Raw genomic sequence first — 20,820 nt, forward strand, 5'->3', positions numbered from 1 at the left:
ATTCACCTGTCTCCAGCATTTCATGTCTTCTGGGCATCTGAGAGAGTTGACTTTGATTTACACAATCAAGCTATTCATTAAATATCTGTTTGAGTTTTGGGCAGATGCATCCTTTACCTGAGTGATGAAATCTGACCACAGGAGATTGAGCTATTCCTTTGTGAAAAGACCCCATTCTGCTTTATAAAGTGAGCCTTGGAGCAATACACTTCCAGAAAACTGCCAAGCTTTGTGTACCAAATACCGTTGTAAGGGCTCAGCAATAAAACTGTTGTGGAGTTGGGGGGGATCCAAGCACACAATAGCACATCTTTATGCAATATTTCCTCTTTCAACATCCCCCTCCAACACTGTAATTCACTGAATTCACTGTTCATTTGAATTCCAAAATTCTAGCCCCAAACACTAAGCAGTTTATAGTCTGAATTCCTGTGTGGGCATATTAATTACTTAAATCACTAGTCCAAATCCCGTTCCAAAGAGCTCTTGCTGGGAGTCCTTCAGGAGCAGTCTGATCTATTATTGCTTACTGGATTGTACTGTGTGTCAGAGGCATCTCAGTATTTCTATCAACAGCCCTCTGGATATCTGGCTCTTGTGAGAGCACTGAGTGATTGTGAATGAAGGGAAAAGCACCAATATATGTTGGAGAATATATCTGAAACGATCAGTGAAATGGTACCTTCCCTCCTAGGGATTGGCTTGGAAAGTTCTTAGCCAGTTTTAGAAAAATCAAATATCCCCAGGCAGATGGGAGAGGCTGTAAAACATCCTGCTGTGTTGAGTGAGGCTCCTTATCTCCAAATGCCACCTTGCAGATAAAGCAAGAATCCTGCTGGTTCTGGGATACACAAGTTCCCACTGTCTTTGCTGAGAGGAGCTACAGCTCAGGTTTGTCTTGCACATGTATTGTTGTGTATTTTAGCTTTTGTGTTGTCATACAAATAAAACCATGAATTTTTGCTCCATTTTGCCTTTTTGGGCCCAATTTCCCAATTACACAGCAGCAGAAAAACAGGATAACCTTCTCCTTATGGGACAACCAACAAAGATGCAAGGGAATGCACACAACACTTACAACACCTGATATTTACTTATAACCTCCATATTTTATTCATGAATTTTACAATTCCAAATATAATGAAACAGTTAGAGTATTTTATTACAAAGCTTATAAAATAATTAAATATTACACTTATAGTTTTTGCTTTTTTTACACCATAATTCATACTTTGTGACACTACCATTTTTCTTTCCTCAGTCCTCACTTAGGGAAGCGAGCAAAGAAATATAAAGGAAAAGCTATGCATTAATAAATTAATTATTTTACATAAAATAATAAAAAGGACACAATTATAAAAACAAAACAAAAACAACCTTTTAGTTTTCCTAGAAAAAAGGTTATAATTACACAATGTCCAATATCAAGACAGAGCAGTGTAGGTTGAGATATGTTTCCAATCATTTCCTAAGGTAACACAGAATACATGTTTTTAATTTAAATTGTTTCAGAAGGAACTGCTAATTTTAAGTGACCACTGTCTGGCATTAGTGCTGAGCTGGCTAATCCTACACAGAAACCATACTTAAAAAAAACACTCAAACTGAACTACATTCATCAAAAAAAGTTGTGGGATTGGGTGGAATTAGATAAATATGTCCCTCATAGGCACTCCCCAGAAAATTACAGTAGGACACAGCTCTGTCTCGGAATGGGTTTGGCAAATAAGTTGGGGTTTCTTCAATGCAGAAATCTTCTGAATGGCACCATTTGATACATGGTGCCATCAAACATCTCGATACTGAATGGCCACAAATATCAGCATTTTTACAATTCTTTAGGTTGTTGGTAGATTCTGAACTAAATACAAGTATTAGGAGGGTGTATAAAAATAGAATTGACTTCTATTTGGTAAGAGTGAATAATCCACTTATCTTTTCCTGCTTTTTTTTTTTTTTGTGTGTAACATGTGAATAAATAACTGTTTAGAGAAGTTCAGCATGAATTAATGGACTGTAATATTCTTGTTATTTGCTTTGGGTAATGGATGAATCAAAATTTGCAGAGACATTTGAGATTAGAAGGAAGACGTTCTTCAGTATCTTGGCATTCAAACAATCTAGCTACTTAAAAATATCAAGTTTAAATTTTAAAATTACATATCTAATGAGCTTAGAAAGTTGAAAACATAACCATTGAGCTCAATCAATCTGAGTTCCTTGAGTTAGTTGAAATATGCAATTCTATTTTACTTGTAACACAGCAATATTAAAAGTCCAAATATTCTACTGCTGCATATTTCTAGGAATACATTTCAAGTTACTAGTTAACCACCTCTGAGTTTCTACACAAAGCAGAAAATGAATTCTTCAAAAATTATAAAAACATTAGCATGATGCACAGCTTGCTTTTCCAGCAGCAAGTCTGGTAGAGAAGCACCATAATATCTTTGTAGTGCACTATTTACTTCTGGTGGCCACACGTGTGACACTGCCTTCTCCAGCCCTCAGCCACGGATGTCCCTCCGGGGCAGCAAACAGCTTCCTCACCCTGGGACAGCAGTCACAAAAAACAGCAAAGGACACGCTTCTGATGGTGTGATCTGTCCTGCTGCCACGCTGCTTCCTCCTCCAGCTGCCAAGCTCTCCTGCTTTGCATTCTGGTAAATCAGCCAGAAAAGGCTCCCTTGCCTTAATTTCTTCCTCGTAACATGTGACAGTGCAAAATGACACTTTTAAAGAAAGAAGAACTTCCCCTTGAGTCTCAGTGTTCAAGTGATCCATAGTACCCTGTGCTTTAGTGAGGTCAGTAAATTAAGGAAAAATAAGAAAGAAACATTCCTTTTTCAACATAAATCCAGCAATTACTGTACCTCAGACATTCCCTTAGAAAAAATGTCTCTCCCATCAGTGGTTTATGTGGCACCATGTCTTGCCTCAAAGCAGAGATAATTCCAACATAAATTGAAGAAGAGAATCCTGTCACTGAAGGGCTCAGATAACATGCTGCTATCAGTTCTTCTTCGTACATGATTTACAACATTGCTTGCCATAAAATTTGTGGTTACAGACACCATGCTGGGGCACCAGATGACACCAAGTGAAGAAATCCACACAAGAAGGATCATCTGAAGGAGAGAAACCCAAGCAATGTGGTAAGACTGTGTTTTAGCAAGTCTGCAAGTCGGGCAATAGTCCCACACCCTTGTATGCCTTTGGTAATATTAAAAACATGGTGGGTGACTCGACTCAAAGGAGAGGAAACATGAATGAGCTTTCATCTCAAAAATACTAGTTTCTTGCTTTATTTTAAGAGACACTAAATTTTTGCCAAGAGATTTGTTAACTTGATCAAGATAGAACTAATATTATAGGGGGGTCAAAAGCTGAAGGTATTAAAAAATTTGGATCACACTTCATAGCTCAGGAAGACAGGAGGAAGTTCCACATTAGAGGATAAAAAAACCCATCTGTGTTTACATCTCTGATTACAGTTGCTCCAAACCCAGGTACTCATACAAATGAGCCTACTCCATATTTGATACCACTTGCTGGTTGCCATCATCATCATCATCACGTGGAGTTCACCTGCACACAGACCTCACAGAACCTGGAATGCCCGGTCCCTGCACAAAGTGCTCTGCTCCGTGCTTGCATTCCAGCACTTTCTGGAGACACTTCTTTCTCTCCTTTTTACTCTGCAGGGAACCTCAGAAATCTCTTTACTCAGACACTTCAGTTAGGTGTCATGAATTAGCTTTTAGGATTTGACTATGCCATGTCAGCAAAATCTTAATTAACTGCAATGGGAGAAGACGTGCTAACCATGATTAGTTCTCAGAAGCCCAGCTTTTAATTACAAATACAGCCAAATAATACTTTTAAATTAAAATCCTTTTACTCTTTGATTTATGTGCAGATATAATTTATACACACAGCTCCATGGCTTTAAAAACACCTCCTAGCTGCTCCTCATTTTGCAGGGGATGCTTTATTTTCTTTAAAAGAAGAGAGTGATGATTCATATGGGTAATTTATAAACAAATTCACCATGTCTGAGAGAGCAGTAAGACTCAATGGGGTTTATCAAAATTTATAGCTAAACTGAAATCTCCTGCGAGCATGGGTAAAGATTTTGTTCAGCTCTCAGAACTACTGTTTACATGGTCAATAACAGGAATTTACAAGGAGACTGAACAAAAATCTAGCCACCACTGTCTGCATTCTTAGATCAGTTACTGAGTCACATCAGATAAATGCTTCCTCACAGTGCACAGTGCACAGACAACTTCTGCATGTTCCATGGGCCAGGAGGCATCTCCATCTCTCTATAGCAACTTCTTTGGTTTAATCACCACTGCTCTTTTTTTATTCCCTTGTATATGATGGAAAAGGTGATTTTTTTATGCCTTTATCACTCCAAAATTTATTTGAGTGAAAAAGAAAATAATTTAGTAATAATAATTCTTTTCAAATGCCATTTTTTCCTCAGGTTTTAAAAACATTAGCTTGTCTTTAAGCTCCAATGGTAGAGAAAGAAAATACTGTCCTTGAACAGGAACTGGGGAGCTCAGGACTGAACTGCAGCCTTCCCACTCCACTGCACTGCCTTTCTGTTCTGCATGGAGTGTCAGGAGGGATCCAGTCGGGAGTTCAGCACCAGACTTCCCATTCCTTCACCTGCTGCCACCAGACAGAATTTGGGAGGGCCCAAAGCAGACAAGAGATGAAAAGCACACAGCACACCAAGGAAGGAAAGCTTCTCTGATGAAGACAGGAAGGAGCTCTCCTGCCACAAAAAGGTGAATTAAAAAAAAAATAGAAATTACTGTTTAAAAAAAAAGTATAAACAGTAAGGAAACATGTTAATAAATCTTTATGTCCCCTTTGAAGATCAGAGGGCAATGCTAATATTGCAGAGGTATGGCTAAAACTGGGACCTAATTCAAGGACTATTGGAAAGAACACAAAGCGTCCCACAAAATTCAGTGGATGGGGGTCAGGCAGTCAGGTCCTTATTTCTATTTCCCAAGTATTTACAAGTTGTTTAGATTTTCATTCATTTGAAGCAGCTGGATTTACTATGAGTTACGGTGACCGTAGCTGCATCTAGAGAGGGATGGAAACGACCCAGTTTGTCTAGGAAAGTGTGCAAACTCTGCCTGAAACATTAATTTCTTGCCTGTGATCACTGAGCTGGAGCTGCATGGCTGATAATAGAGACTGATTTGCTTCAATGTGATTCCAGTCCAGCTGGTTTCCTCTCTTTTTGCTGCTTTAGACAGAAAGTTAGAGAGCAGCAAGGAGATAATTGATCTCTAGAGCCTGACGACCCAGGTATAATAAAGGGGAAAGGGCTCCTGCAGATGTGAGGAGAGAGAGAAGCAGGCCAAGGCCAAAATTAATAACAGACAGTACTTCAGACATGAAATATAGCAGGGGAAAACAGAGGTGAAAGAAAAGTCTTTGCTGTATCCTAACAGAAAAGGAAGTTATACAGAAACTCTGAAGTACAGCAGAACCTTTTAGGAATGTTAATTTGAAGTGTTAGGAACATTTACTGATAAAAACAGCAGAACTATTTACTTATCCCTTTTAGGACCATTTCATCTCCATATCCTTGTTTGGATTCAGGTCCCCTGATAGATGAGTCTGATAGCCTGCATGTCTCAGGCTGATGCAGCGGAATGGTCTGTTAGGATCCCACTGGGTTTCACAGGGGTTTCGTGCACAGGGAATGCCAGGGATTGGGCAGACGTGGGAATGGTTGGCTAATGTCAGTTTACAAGATGCAGGACCAGAGCTTGACCTCTGCTCCCAGCTCCATTACCACCTTCCTCACACAGTCCAGCCTACATTTTATAGAGGTTGCTTTCAGCTCCCAGTTTTAAAAAGGTAACAAGTCAATTAATGTGCAGTATTTTGAAAGTCACAGTTTAAAGTGCTTTAGCATACCTAGATAACCAATTATGTGGGATAAAAATGGACCTCCATGAGCATTTTTCATGCAGTTAGGAAAGAGTCACAAACAGTAACCATCCTGTAAGCTAATCTCTGGAACGGGGTAATGCACCACTCTGTCTGTGGTGGCGCTGAGAGAATTCCCCTTCCCTCATTCCATGTGGCACAAAACCTTTTGCTCCCCTCTCCCTTCTCACATGGAAGAGGTGGAGAGATAGAGTAGACACGAAAGTGGAGAGAGACCCTAATTTCATGTACCCTGACTGCATGTCATGCACTGGGCAGAACAGTAAGAAGGACAGTCTAGGTAAAGCAATTTTGGAATCCCAGGAGCTGGGTGAAGTCTGGAAGACTGAAAATATATGGCAAATTCTTATTGTTTAGTTCCAAAGTTGCTATTATTCCTCAAAAGCAGTACCAGCATAGAATGCTTGTGTTTTTCAACAAGAGAGTAATAAAGGTGCAGTTCAGGACCAAACAGCATGACTTTTTCACATACTTCTTTTAACATATGCCTGTTTTTAAAATCTCCAGTACCAGTTGTACTCCCAAGTCTGCTTTAAGAGGGCTCACTTGGTGAAGAAGAGATGCTGTTAATATCAGAGTTACTGTAAATCTGGAAGCCTGGGGAAAAAAAAAAAATCTATGAAGGAACAGGCCAGATCAGTGGTGTAGCGGAAAGGTGATGTTTGCTGGGTATAGAACTCTAAGCAACAAGCCTGCTGCAGCATCTTGAGCTGAGTTTTACCTCTTTTCACAGGGACTGGGCAGAAGTTGGTGTTGCAGGCTCTCAGGACAGCTGGTTTCTGCTGGGGCAGGCAGCCAGCAGCTGGCCTGCCCTGGCGCAGGCACTGCACGCTCCGGGTCTGCACTCCCCCGCCGCAGGTCACCGTGCACTGAGCAGAGGGAAAACAAAACCTTGGCTTCATGGCAGAGACTCTGAGAGCCCTGAAAGCCAAAGGGAGAGCTTTCAAGGGCCTTGGATGAGACTTTCAAAGCAAGAGAGGTAAGGATCAGTTGTGCTGCTGTCTACCAAGCCCCATCAAGACCAACTTTTCAAAGATGTGTGTGTCTTGTGGTTATTTAAGGACTCCACTGAAAATCTGGTTCCTTACTTAGGCATCGAGACAGAAACTGAACATTTTAGAAACCTGTTCCTGATTGTTTGTGTGGATTTCTTTTGATCTCTAAGCCTCTGGGCCCAACCCTGCTGCCTGAACACAGTTAAAACTCCCATCAGAACCATAATTATGGCAGTATCTGGGGAAAACCACTATGGGTTTGCAGGAAGAGCTATGAAGTATTTTAAAATTAATAAGCCTTTTACTTGTATGTATTTCATGAAAAGTTGTCTTTAAGATAAATATGATCGTTTTAATCTGATTGCAATTGTTAGGCATACATTGTTTCATCTAAATATTATTAAATGGGTGAGTGTCTCACTGATATATGACTCATAAAGTAGATAAGTCCCAGAAATACAGAAGCTTGTTTGCAAGAATGTAGAAACAAATACAGACTGATCCCACAATTAATCATAGTATTTAGGGAATTCCAGGCAATCTGTGTAGATGCTCAAATACACTGTGCATAGAGATATGCAGTAGTTCAACCACAGTGCACTTTGAAGAAGACTGAGAAGAAAGTGTTGGAAAATGGGTGTGGAATGTGGTGCCTCTCAAGCATGAATAACATTTTTAAGTGACATTCTTCAGTTTCAGGACAAAGCACTGAGCTGCACCAAAGTACATGATGGATGTGGAGCAGCTGCATCCCATCTCAGATCCCATCTCAGTGTCTGAGTGGTGTGGTTCTCCTTAGGGAATGGCCCTGTGCAGGAGGCACCTGGGGCAGGTTAGCACTGGAGGCAGCTCCTCTGTGCCGTGCCACCTCTGATTGCCCATTCCTACCTGCTGCCAGGGCGAGGAATACCAGCCAGACACCATGTTATACAACGTCTGTGATGGACAGGCTCCCTTGTTACAAGCTTCCTCCAGGCTGGTGTTTGGTTTCTTGATGTTCCTGCATCTCCTCTGGGGGAAGGTGACCAGTTTCCCCTGGATGCTCTTCTCGCCGCATTTGAGTTCTCGCTGTCGCAGGCCGGGCCCGCAGGAGGCTGAGCACTGTAGAGGCAAAGCACAGCTTCTACAGCCTCACAAACACATGCAGATAAAGGAGAAATTGTGATGTGTCAGACACCCCAAATTGTGCATTATAAAAGCATCACAGAACTAATCCCACAAAGCCCATGCTCTGTAAAGTGTAAATGGAAATATGAACCCCAGGCAGTGATGAACAAAGACATTGGGGTTCATCCATCTACATCTGGGATTTATAGCTCCTCACCTAGAATACCTGATTTTCAAACCACAGCTCAGCTGTCTTTCCTCCCCATGGTTTGTTTGGCCCTGAGCCAGCTTTGCCAAGAGCAGCCGGGGCAGGCAGTGAGCCATGAAACTGCACCACTTTACCTCACTCCAGGAAGAAATCACCCACTGGAGCCGGTCATTTTTGGGACACCTTCCAAGCACACAGGTCTGCTGGGACTCAGGCTTAGGGTCCGTGCTGCACATGCTTTCAGGCAAGATTTTCACCTTGGGAGAACCAGGACTCTTGCAGTAGACATCCCGTTTCTTAATACCTCTCCCACAAGTCTTGGAGCACTGTGATGGAAAGAAAGACTTCTTTGAACGAGAGGAAATGAAAACTGGCATCATTTGTATTTTCCAGCAGAGCACAGAAAGCATGGCTAATGTGCTGTACAGCTGCCATCATGACATATAAGTAAACCTGAAATTCTATTGGTAAATAAGTAACAGTAACATCTGTGTGTCACTTCTAAAACATCGTCCTAAGTGCTTTCTTAAATGTAAGCTGTGAACTCTCTCAGCCCCCATGTAGAACAGACAAGTAATCTCTTTTCCATAGATGAGGTAAGTTGGACTTGTGAGCAAAATGCTTTTGCGAGCAAAATGCTTTTTCCCAGCTCAGCATAGTTGAAAGTTGGTCCTAAGCTCCCACCACAGAATCTTCCATGGCAAGATGCTCTCAGCTATTTGTCATTTTGTCCTCACCTTGGCCTAGAGGGATGAGACCGAGGCAGAGGAAACTGCCCAGGGAATTGATACATAACTCCTCCACCAAAGGAGACAGAATCTGATACAGACAATGGTTAAGGAGATATTTCAGTTGCCAACTGCAGCGTAGGACGAGTCACCAGAATAAATATGCATCGCTGAGCCGTGGCTCAGTGGAACAGACATACTGTGGTTTGCACCCCCTTTCATACAACAAAATGCCTGAATGAGCCATTTGTGAGGAAATGAAGCAAAGAGCCCTGAAATAATGCTGCCAGCTTCCTACCTTCTTGCATCCTCTAGTAACTGTCCTTTCTACTAATCATTATGGGGCATGTTCCAAGGCAGACTCACTCAATGTATCAAATTGCAAATGTCTTTAAAAGATGTCATGAAAGCACCGTTGTACTGAGGGTGTAACAAATATCTGCATGCTGAAAATCTGTGGGTTTAATCCTTCCCCAAACAAAATGATCTTTTCATTTAAAACGACACTGATTTGTGCAGAGAGCCTGGGTTTAGATTAGATGTTAGGAAGAAATTCCTTCTCTGAGGGTGAGCAGGCCCTGGCACAGGGTGTCCAGAGCAGCTGTGGCTGCCCCTGGATCCCTGGCAGTGTCCCAGGCCAGGTTAGACACTGGGGCTGGGAGCAGCCTGGGACACTGCAAGGTGTCCCTGCCATGGCAGGGGGCAGGACTGGATGAGCTTTAAGGTCCCTTCCAATCTAAACCATTCTATGATTCTACGATTTTACACTTTTTTTCCTCTTGCAACATTTAAGTCTGCAATATAACAGTTTTCAGCTGAATCTTAAAACCTTTACTAACTTGTGCAATAGGCCTGTTCACTATATTCAGCAGGACTGGTGAACCTAATTTTTATGGCCTTATTTGAAAATCGCAACTTGAATTTTACACCTCTTAAAGAGGAGAAAATCAGGTTTTTGGTAATGGTCTTATTTATTTATTTTTTTTTATTTGCCTTAGAAGAAAGAAAGTTTGTAAGTGTGAATGTATTTGAAAACCTGGTTTATGTAATCTTCTGCTACACTCAGATTTTCTTCAGACACACTGGAAGAAAAAGTTTTTTTCTGAGAGTTGTGCTGGACTACTGAATAGTCACTCATCTGTTACAGAACCTTACAGGGCACTCCCTGTATAGGCAGTTTGTGCCCAGCTGTGGGTGCTGAGGTCAAGATGTTCTTGAACACCTAAATAGTGACAGCACCAAGAACAAAACACATAAGTAATACGTCTTCCAGTTAATTGAAATCCACCTTGAATCTCACTAAATGAAGATGGGAAAATAAAATGACTGTAAATCCTTTTATAAGGGTACTGTCAGCTCTCTCCTAAAACCCAGATGTGCGATTTATTTGAAGGATATTTCATTTATCCTTACATGAACAGAACCAATAGCAGTGAAAGATGGAGCAGAGCTGAGTTTGGTGTGTTTTTAGCTCACTTGTTTCAGTGTCAGGTGTGTAAAGCAGGGTATGCACAAAGGAATTTGCCCTCATGGCAATAGCTGCAGCAGCACTGCTTGCAGGAGAGTTACTCTAACAAAGACAAAAGCACAGAAGTGAGTAGTCAATGTGTAAATCACTAATTTATCAATCCACAATCCATATACACATGTGCATTCATATGCAACTCTAACCCCAAATATTTCTTCATTCCTTGACTGCCTGCTGTCTCTAAGAAAAATCAATACTGCTTGGGAAGTAATCTCATAGAGGGTTGTTGGTCATAGAGCCTTAAATTATGAATCCAGAAAGAATTTTCCCTCTGTTTGTATGTACCTAAAAGAACATCACATGCCCACTTCTGGCAAGCCCTCGTGTGCCAGCTCTTCTGAAGGCTGGTTACAATGCACATTTAGTTTACATGTTTATATAAACATGGTTTGCGTATTATCTTCAAGAAAAAAACCACATGCAAGGCACTGATCTCCACAAAGTTTGTTCTGTTCTTTTGGGGGAGAATTTTTTGCAGTATTTTCATTATGCCAGCAGACAAAAATGTAAGTTTTTCTCCAAATTACCTGAGACCACGGGCCAGGGCTCCATTCGGGTGGGCAGTCCTGACCGCTGCACACTTGCACCTGTGCTGGGGTGCTGACAGGACACAGGGAATGGGCCACCACCTCCTCTCTCTGGAAAGCCCTTTTCTGGACACACTGAATGAGACGACTTTGCTGTCCCCCTCCACAAGACTTGCTGCATGTGCTCCATTCACCTGCTGACCAGCTTAAAGGAAGAGACGTGTGTTAGAAACACAGGAGTGCAATTAGCTGTAGAAAATCAATAAAAACAGCCACCTAACAGATGTGAATTATCCAGGGATCCTGCTCAGCCTATCTCCTGGTGTACTGGTATTTGTTCAAGCAATAAAGAAGCTGCAGTTACATGATCTATTTTCAAAGTATGGAACTTTCTGCTAGGGATGAAATACAAGTCACTCAACTAGAAAAACAAGTATTGTTTATTTATAGCTTTTATCCACTAGAATCAGCTTGCCTATGAATCTGACCTGGAATCCTGAATTCCACAGGGACTGAAAAAGGTGCTGCTACTGAGGCAGGTGGAATATTTAGAAGATAGAATTGGAAGATAGAATTAGATAAGATAGAATTTAGCCGAGTATGTACTGACCATGTTTGTGCTGAGATACACTCCACTCACACAGGGTGACAAATGTTGGCATTTCTGTCAAAACCTACTGGCCCTCCTGGTATTCATCAAAAAGAACTTGCTTGCTAAAAGCAGCAGTCCTGTCCCTGACACCCTGAGGAAATGAAAAGGCTCTGAAAGTCTGAGAGAGTTGGGGATGTTCAGCCTGGAAAAACAAAGGCTCCAGGGTGACTCAGGTGCGTCCCTCCAGTCCCTGGGGGAAACCTGGAAGAGAGCTGGAGGGGCACATTTCACAAGGGAATGCACAAGGAAAAAGGGGAATGGCTTTAAGCTGAAGAAGGCCAGGTTTACATTAGATAAAATGAAAGGAATTGTTCCCTGTGAGGGTGGGGGAGGCACAGGGTGCCCAGAGCAGCGGTGGCTGCCCCTGGGTCCCTGGCAGTGCCCAAGGCCAGGCTGGACACTGGGGCTGGGAGCAGCCTGGGACAGTGGGAGGTGTCTCTGCCAAGGCAGGGGGCAGGACTGGATGAGCTTTAAGGTCCCTTCTGACCCAAAGCACACTGTGACTCTCTAATTCCATGATTTACATATCCTCAGACTAATAAATCTGGCAGACAGTTGATGCGGAATCTAAATAAAACAGAGGCAATCTAACCAGCACAAGCTGTTGGGCAGTGCATGCTCAGGCACGGGGACACTGCAGTTTACATGCCACGTCCCTCAAGTGACACAAAGTCTGAGGGGTTACTGTCAATTGCTTGGGCTAAGTTCAATTTTGAAATGCCAGGAGCTGCTAACTATTTCTATTCTTGAAGCTCTGAGTGGGTCCCCAGGCGTTGTGGGACACTGCAAACATGCAACCAAGTGTCTTTGTCCTTGAAGGCTCCCAATGTAAGACCATAATCAGAGCCAGATAGGAAAACAGAAGTGAAAAAGCAGAAGAAATTATGAATGACTAAATGATTACTCATTGAGAGCTCTTATTCAAAGATCCAGCGCTGAAATTAAACAGAAGATTTTTAAATAGTTTGACCAATTTTTAGTAATTTATGTAATGGAAAAGATTCTTCTCTCACATCTGACCACTTGGCCAGTCCTGCTTCCACGGTTTCTCACAGCATCAATCCTGTGACCACTGGAATAGCTGCTTACATAAAGCTTTAGTGACATGAAAGCTTTCTTCATCCTGTGTGAAAGATGCACAGCATCCCATTTTCCTGTCTATTCATAGCTGCCTGAAAACAAAGCTAATTTTAATTGTAAAAAATTCATAAAAAGCCTATTTTTGAAAAATTACTTTGGGAATAGAAGAAATCCCAGCTCTCAGTATCTAGCAACTTCAGGAACTGCCAAAAGTAGTGAGAAATGTAAAAGGCACTAATTTAAAGACAAAGAATTATTAATGTGAAAAGTCAGTCATTATGTAATTCCAGAACATGTCAGAAGTTTCCTTTTTGTCTGATTTATAAATGTTTGGGTCGTTGAACTACAAACTTCTGAGAAAAGAGTTTTAATCCATTTTACAACTTCTAATTAGCTTGCCTTGATGTTTCTGACAATGGCCATTGGCGGAGTGACCAAAAGTGTTAATTTTAAGAGTTTATTCACCATAACTGCCCGGAAAGTTCCCCTCTTCATAGAGGAGAGGGCAGTAAACCTACTTTAATGTCCTCTAGTAAACTTCCATTTTCCAAGATTATCTGGGCTGTGATCCAAGAGTATCTTTCATTAGTTCAAATAACTAAATAATTATGACCAGATTTGGCAGCTCTGAAATCCAGCAACAGCAGTGTGCAGTGCTGGTGTCTTTCTGTGTGGGACAGAAGTTTGGTCCCGCTCAGACTAATCAGCCTTTGTTCTTATGCAGCAACTATTCCTCACTGACCTTTACAAGTCTGGAGCCTCTTTTATGTCCCCAAACTGACACACTTGTATCTCATCTGTCACCTCCTTCCCCTGCCTGTTCTGCCTGGTGTATTTGGGTTATTCTTTTGTTTCCTCCATGGTATTTATTAATCCTACTTCTTTTTTTTTTTTTTTTTTTTTTTTTTTTTTTTTTTTTTTTTTTTTTGCTGGCAGTCTTGGGTTTATGGGAAATATTACATGCTGTGAGTTTCTGGGCAGATTCCTCAGCAGAGATATCCTGGCACAGTTTCACTCAGCTGAATGGCAACCTGTTAATTTAAGGCATGGTCCTACATGTAGATCCTCCATGCATTAATATATCCTAAGGATTTTAAGAATAATTAATTAGTGAGTTGAACTATTTTTCCCTAGAGGTCGTTGGGGCTTTTACATGTTTTCTTTTTGTACTCGTTTTATGGTTTTACTCATTAATTTTGTTTTAAAGTAGTAAATCATAGAATAGCTGTGATTTCAATATGAAATCATCACACCGTGTGTCAAAATGAATATTCAGCAATGTCATGGTAAATATATATCAGAGGATGTTCAAAATACATCAGGATCTCACGTTATCAGAAATAGAAATTTTGTGTGGGGTCAATATAAGTAAATATGATTTGGGTGGAGTTTTATAGCATAATGATACCACATCAAAACAAAGGTAAGCAGAAAGAGCTTGGACAGACCCTGCAGATATCACAGACAATACATTTCTGTGTTCACTGGACAGAAGTAGTCCTGGCAGAAGATAAGTTGCACGTGAAAACATTGTGTTTGGCTACAAAGATTACTTAAAATTGGTATTGAGAAAATCATGTGGCTAAACTCAATCTAGAGAAACTGCTGAAGCAGTAATATGGGTCTCTCATGTCACAAGGTATCATTATTTAAACCTTATCTCTATCCTTTTGTGGTCACAGTGTGTAATTTGGCATTTTGGTTTGGTGTACTCTGCTGTACTCTTTAAATTTGCAGGAAATTCCAAACTATTACTGGGCTATTTTTCAGTACGTTCAACATATTGCAAAGTATGGATTTTTAAGTAAAACCAAAGTCACTACAGAACATATGCATCGTTTTGCATTGACCCACCATCCTCTCCTAGACTGGGGGGGATAAGGAATGCTTCCTATTAAACATCATTAAATGGGATATTTTGTAAACTATGGGAGCAGGCTTAGCCAACTGCTTTTACTGTTGCTTTTATCACCCCAGAGTAAAACCAGCAGATGACGCCAGTCTGGACCCTTCCTCCATTTCTTCTGCTTCAGTGCACCTTCAAGTGTATTTACTTCCCACTGACTGAAACACTCTTAATTCTTTCAACATATTCCTTTAGAAAATCTCCTGTTTTGGAGGCTGAAATATATAGTCCAACATAATACAGCTCTTCTCTTCTGATCTTTAATATAAAATTAAAATAATGATGAGGTTGCAAATTCAGGAATCCAAAAGTGAAATAATCAGTGGAAGAAAGATGGCCACTGTGTCCTTTAATCTATCCATTTTTATCCTAAGCCACGTAATACTGTGTTTAATTATATAAGCACAGAACTTTTTTTTTTTTTTTTCCAAAGGACCCCTGCTTCAGCTACTATAAATCAGTGTTAACTCCCTTGGTTTTTACATTGATTTAGACCAGCTGGGTTCTAAGTGCTTATCTATATGTCAATGTCTTTGCATCTTGCCTTTCTTACATCTTTTAGAAAATAAGATTGTTCACAAAGGCAATGCTTTGATGTATATTTGTGTGGGCACCAGAAGCTTTGCTGACAGCTCATTTAGTTCAGATAGTCCTCTTCGTGGCATCACAATACTCTGTGGGACATTTTGTCCAAAGATCACTAATTACACTTCACAAGACTCATTTAGCCTAATCTAATATGTGGAATGCCAGTCATGGGGCCGAGCTTCCACACAAGGAGTAGCACTTTACTCAGGAAATGGGCTTAGTGATTCAAGATGAGGAAAGGTGGCAGAAGGAGCCCCTGGGAAAGCTGGATTTGCCCTGTGTCACCCCAGCACAAGGACAGAGCCCTCAGGAGCCTTTGCTTTAGGCACCAGACCCAAACCCCACTGGGAGCCTTGGGCAGAACACCTTCAGCAATTCCTGGCTCCCGTTCACAGAGCACCAGGGGTTCATCCAGCAGGCAAACAACTCCCCCTGAGAGGATTCCCTCTGTGGCACAGCCAGACACAGGGCACAGCCAGCGGGCACCCAGAGAACTTACTAGGCTGGGCAGGGATTTGTGTTGCACAGTTTTGTTTCCGTCAAAGGCTTTGTCCTTGGGCCACAGAAGGAGGTGTTGACTCGTGCACGATGATCTTCCAAACAAATTGCTTTTGATGTAATGTGTCCTGTGGAAGCGTTAGAAAAGAAAACACTATAATGAACCTGTATTTGAAATGTAAGAGAAAAAAGTAGTAGGGAACAATTTTAACTAAACGAGTCTAAACTCATCCTTGCTGCAAATCCACTGACTTGAACTAAATAAAATATGGTTTTATGTGGCAACATGTTTTTAGCATTGATTTCTTTCTCTGTAGCACAGATACTACTGAAGTCAGATAAAACATTTTAGCTATAAAAAACAGATTTGAAGACTGTTCCCCCAGCAAAAAATTAGTAATTATTCAAGTCCTAATTCCCTGCAGACACTAGTAGTGCTTGCTTAGAGCCCTCCTCACACACTTGAAAACTACAAATATACATTCTGTAAATAATATATAAACATTATTTTTACAGTGAATCTCTACAGACTCCAGAGTTCTGCAGGTACCTGTGGCTTAGACTCAATCAAGTGTCAGCAGCAGGACAATTACAGAAATGCCTTACGTGAATTTATAGATTTATCTTTTAACTGAGATCTATCATCCACCTCACACATGGTTCATTAGGCACAGTGAATCAAAACTGGAAACAAGACTGTTTTCATCATTTTTATATCCATGCTGCAGCCTTTTAAAGGGAAGGAAGAAAATACAGCTGTCATGTTTTATGGCTACAGTGCTCCTTGTGGATCTTTCTTCCATAAACCATTTACTGAGATGCTGTGAAATTCTGACATTGCACCAGCAAAGTATTCCTGAATTTCACCTGAACATTTTTGCCAATACAGGAGCATTTCCTTTGATGCCCAGTCGTATCCTTTGGTATTACAGACTTCCCACATGCCTTTTTGCTTTCTTTACATCTCAGATTTACTTTCACTGACAAAACATACAGGATTTATTAAAAAAAATAGGTGTCTGTGGAAATCAAAGTGCATAATTAATTTCCACATTACTTCAACAGGAAGATATGATATGCATATGGGTTGACCTAAACAAAAAAGACTGACTCACTGGCATGACTGTTTTTTACTCTAAAGGCCATACCAAGTTATTTCCTCTGTGTTCTAAGTTATCAGATAAAAAAATAAGGACCAGGTGTTCAGTGTGAACCCCTGTATGTATCAATATATATTTGCAAAATCAAAGGTAGCTGAAAAGCTTTGAGATGCTTTGAAAAAAATGAAAAAGAAGAGGCTTGGCAATGGGAAAGTCACTTACCACCACCACAGGTTGCTGAGCACTCAGACTGCACCGTCACCCAGGAGTAGCTGTGCTTTCTGACAGATGTCTTGTTTTCAATGCTGCTTTTGGCAAATGTATATTCCCAAGAAATCCCAGGGTTTTTGCCTTGTAACAGGATCTGTAGAGGGATATTTGGTTTTTTATTTTTTTTTTTTTTTAAAAAAAAGGTGAGGAGGAGGTAAAAAAAAGGATTCTGTCAGTCTGAAGGAAGATGAACTAACAAGATACACACAAAATAAACAGACACAAAGCATGCTTGTGAGAGGACTTTCAGGAGACCCAAAGGAGAGACCATCAAAGCAATTCCTAAAGAGCAAATCATTGCCTGAAAAACACCTGCAGGTCTGTAAGAGAGGGTGCACAGAGTCCCCTCCTGGAGTCAGGAGGGCAGGGTCAGGGCACCGGACTGGGTCAGAGCGGCAGCACTGCCCGGAGCAGAGGTGGCACATCCCCCCAGAACATCACCCTGTGACCCCTGCTCCCACTGGGAGCCCACTGCAGGGGCTGGATCTGCCTGGGGCACTGCAGGACACGGCTCTGGCACGGAGCTGGGGACGGGAGACATCTCCTCTCTTCAGTAAGCAAAGCCCTGTGCTGAGGGCCCGTAGTGCCATGGAGTCCCCAGGCAGTGCAAAGAGAGATGCTTCATTGCAAAAACCAGGCCTTTCTCACTTACACAGCTTTAAACCATAACACACTAATGCAACCAACCCCCATACACCATGATGTGAACACAAATGGTTCTAGAACTTGTTTTTCTACCTCTAATTCAGCCGAGTCACTTTGCCACAGTCCTTTTCTACTCAGCAGGCTTAGAAGGGTTTCCCTTTTAGGGTTTTACCTACATGCAACACCCAGCAAGGAGGAAGCCTTGCCCACCAAGCAGGACTCAGACACTTTCCTGGCAGAGGCTTGAGCAAAGCAGCAGCACAGCTGTGGGGCTGGAGATGGCTTCCTCACTTCTTGGGGCCAAGGGTATAAAACACAAGTCTCTTTCTTGTAAAAAAAACTCTTGGTGATAAATTTTGTTTGTAAGACCCTCAGCTGCAATTTTTCTCATGGTGATTGAAGCTGATAAAGTTTCAGTGCAGGAGAAAGCCTGTCCTTGGGTGTCTACAGAGCAAAAAAGGATTGGAAAAATCCTTTTTTCCAATAGTGAATATTTTATTCAATATTTCAGCATAATGTGTTGGAAAATTTATAGAAAGTGTGATTACTGACTGTAATAACAATCTCTGTCATCTAACTCAGGGAGCCCAGCTCTCAAGGGTGTACTATTTTAGTGGTGAATTATATTGCAGTTTTCATTCACTGTACTAATTTCAAGACGGAATTATAATCACTGCAAGATGCATGAACATCTGACACATACCTAAATTTGGGAAGAAATTTCTATTTAACAAAATTTATTTTAGAAACTTTTGGCAGCAAAGTGCATTTCTATCCGCACTTAGTAGAAACTTAGTGGGAGTTTACAGTTACAGAGCTCTAATGACTTTTAACTCTTCACCAATATGGATCTTGTCACAGTACCATAAAGAGCAGGTGCAGTTAACCTCAGTTCCTAAATTTACTTTTTTGATAAGCATTAGCATTTCAAGTACAATTCAAGTCTGTGTCTAATAAGTGCCATTCAAAATATTAATAACTTCTCAGTGACGTCTACATAATATCTGACCTGAGAACTTAAGCAATCCATACAAGTAGAACTGATCTCTGTAGAGACTGGTTTCATAAAATAGCAACAAACTTGCATTTATGCTGTTTAAGACCAAGGAATATAATAACAGTTTGAAATGTAGGCAAGGGTTTTAAGGTATTCTGAAAATGTACCTATTGGAACACAGAAATTGCCCATGACAGTGAAAATTCAGACCAAATTTACATGACCTGCAGCTCAATTGTGTTGAACACATGAAGGATCTGGACTGCACAGTGTTTGCTTTTCTAGAAGAAAGAAAAAATGAATGCTATATTTTCTGTTCTTAGTAGCCAAAGATTTTATTTCAGTCAGGGAACCTCAATAATGATCCAAACTGAGAGAACAACAATTAGGGCTGCAAAAGGCAAATACTTCCAAATGAATTGAGGAGTATGTGCCTTCTCCTGGGAGGATTCGTATTAGAAACTCTTTTAAGCACAGGTAAATCCAGTATTTCATGTGAATTTTTTCAGCCATCCAAGCTTAATTCATGAGCACTTTAGAATAACAGTGAGGTTACGGAAGAAATAGATCTGAGAGTGATTACTGACCTCTATTTTGAATGAAAATTCTTGGTAGAAATAGGATTACCAGCTCTGCTTTAGGGATGAGTTACAGATGCAAGTATATATCACAATAATTTTACAAGAACAGGATTAAAATGGAATACTCTGGAATTAGGAAACACGAGAACTGAGACTGCTGTGCAACTCCTCTCTGCCCTGCACAGATGCACCCCAGACCTCAGGGTCTCTTACTGGCTCCCCAGGAAACCTCACAGTGTCCAGGGCTCCCAGCACATGGGGCTCACTAATGAGCATCTCACAAAGCTTCTGTGTTTCACTCCAGGCTCCTTCCTCAGGGTGTGCTTCTGCACCCTGGCTGCTGTACTCCATTCAAACAATTCCCAGTGTAACTTCTTCTTGGGGATTTTTCTTTTTCCCTTGGTTATTCATCATTATCTGATATAAATGTGATAAGATTTAACAGCCCCTTCAGACGAAGGGGCTGATTTTCTCTTCTGAAAAATACTACAGGATGTATAATGCTCAACCGAGTTTTCAGCAGGAGCGCAATACTATTGCAAAGTTGCAATTTTGCCAAACATTTTTATTTGCACAAATCTATCAGACTGCTGACAGCAAAAATTGCAGCTGTTAAAACAGCTGCTCTAGAGTTTGAATATTGAACTCCAAGTCCACTGGCATTACAGATAAAACAGGTAGCAACAATGTGCTCACTCTACTCTTCTCCCAAGGACAAATTGAGACAAACATCTGAAGCATAAAGCTTCAGAACATGTGTTTCAGAAAAAAATGCAGTGTGTTAACTGTAGTAAGAACTGAGCCCTCTAATACTGTTCTTCATTTAAAACAATGCCTTCCCTGCTTCTTCTTACAGACCAGACCTCAAAATATTTTAATTTACATTTACTCATCCTCCAAGTCTAAGGTATTAGCACAGATCTCGGCATCTTAGGCAGCCAGAAACACTTTCTCCCATTTCAGAAGGTGCTCTGTGTTCCTTCAAGAGCAGAGGTTGAAATTCTGTCTGGCCTTTTAATAAGTTTTGTCAAAGGAGGAGGAGGTTTTGTCCATACCACAAAACCTCGTGTAAGGGTTAGTCCTCATCTCATTTGACTCTGACAACTGTCATAAAACTGTGCTGTGCCAGTGGCCAAAAAGCAGCAAAGTTTAAAACTTTTCTAATAAAAATATCTTGAAGTATTAGACCGAACATTTGTTTTCTGAAAGTGCCCTTTGTGACAGTGGAGGCAAGGAACAGATGGAATGCATTCTGAACACAGAGTTCAGAACAGGAAAGGGGGAGGATGAGAAGGTAAGAGTGGCAGTTTTACTTCTGTTAGAGCAACACTCTGCTGGTGCTTTAGCAGAGTGAAGGGGATGGTCTGGGACGAGTGAGAACAAGCCCCTTGAGAATCCATCCCTCCAGAGAACAGCCACACC

At 41.1% G+C, this 20,820-nt stretch overlaps 1 protein-coding gene across 3 annotated transcripts in view; it reads right to left on the minus strand.

The window, feature by feature from the left end:
* Positions 1-1,089: 1,089 nt before the first annotated feature.
* Positions 1,090-20,820, minus strand: part of ADAMTS18 (ADAM metallopeptidase with thrombospondin type 1 motif 18) — a 78,195-nt gene continuing 58,464 nt past the window's right edge. For 2 of the 3 annotated variants that reach the window (XM_041426547.1, XM_041426564.1), the window contains exons 17-23: positions 17,128-17,269; positions 15,807-15,933; positions 11,082-11,286; positions 8,433-8,624; positions 7,872-8,084; positions 6,710-6,857; positions 1,090-3,128 (exon numbers count right to left, since the gene is read on the minus strand). In XM_041426547.1, the coding sequence (XP_041282481.1) occupies positions 3,013-3,128; positions 6,710-6,857; positions 7,872-8,084; positions 8,433-8,624; positions 11,082-11,286; positions 15,807-15,933; positions 17,128-17,269 (1,143 nt within the window). In that variant the 3' untranslated portion in view covers positions 1,090-3,012. Of the gene's footprint in view, positions 3,129-6,480; positions 6,586-6,709; positions 6,858-7,871; positions 8,085-8,432; positions 8,625-11,081; positions 11,287-15,806; positions 15,934-17,127; positions 17,270-20,820 lie in introns of those variants that run through there. The other variant, XM_041426556.1, reaches the window with a different exon arrangement.

This window comes from Onychostruthus taczanowskii, unplaced genomic scaffold (assembly GCF_017590055.1).
Source record: "Onychostruthus taczanowskii isolate IOZ18803 unplaced genomic scaffold, ASM1759005v1 scaffold113, whole genome shotgun sequence".
Lineage (NCBI taxonomy): Eukaryota > Metazoa > Chordata > Aves > Passeriformes > Passeridae > Onychostruthus > Onychostruthus taczanowskii.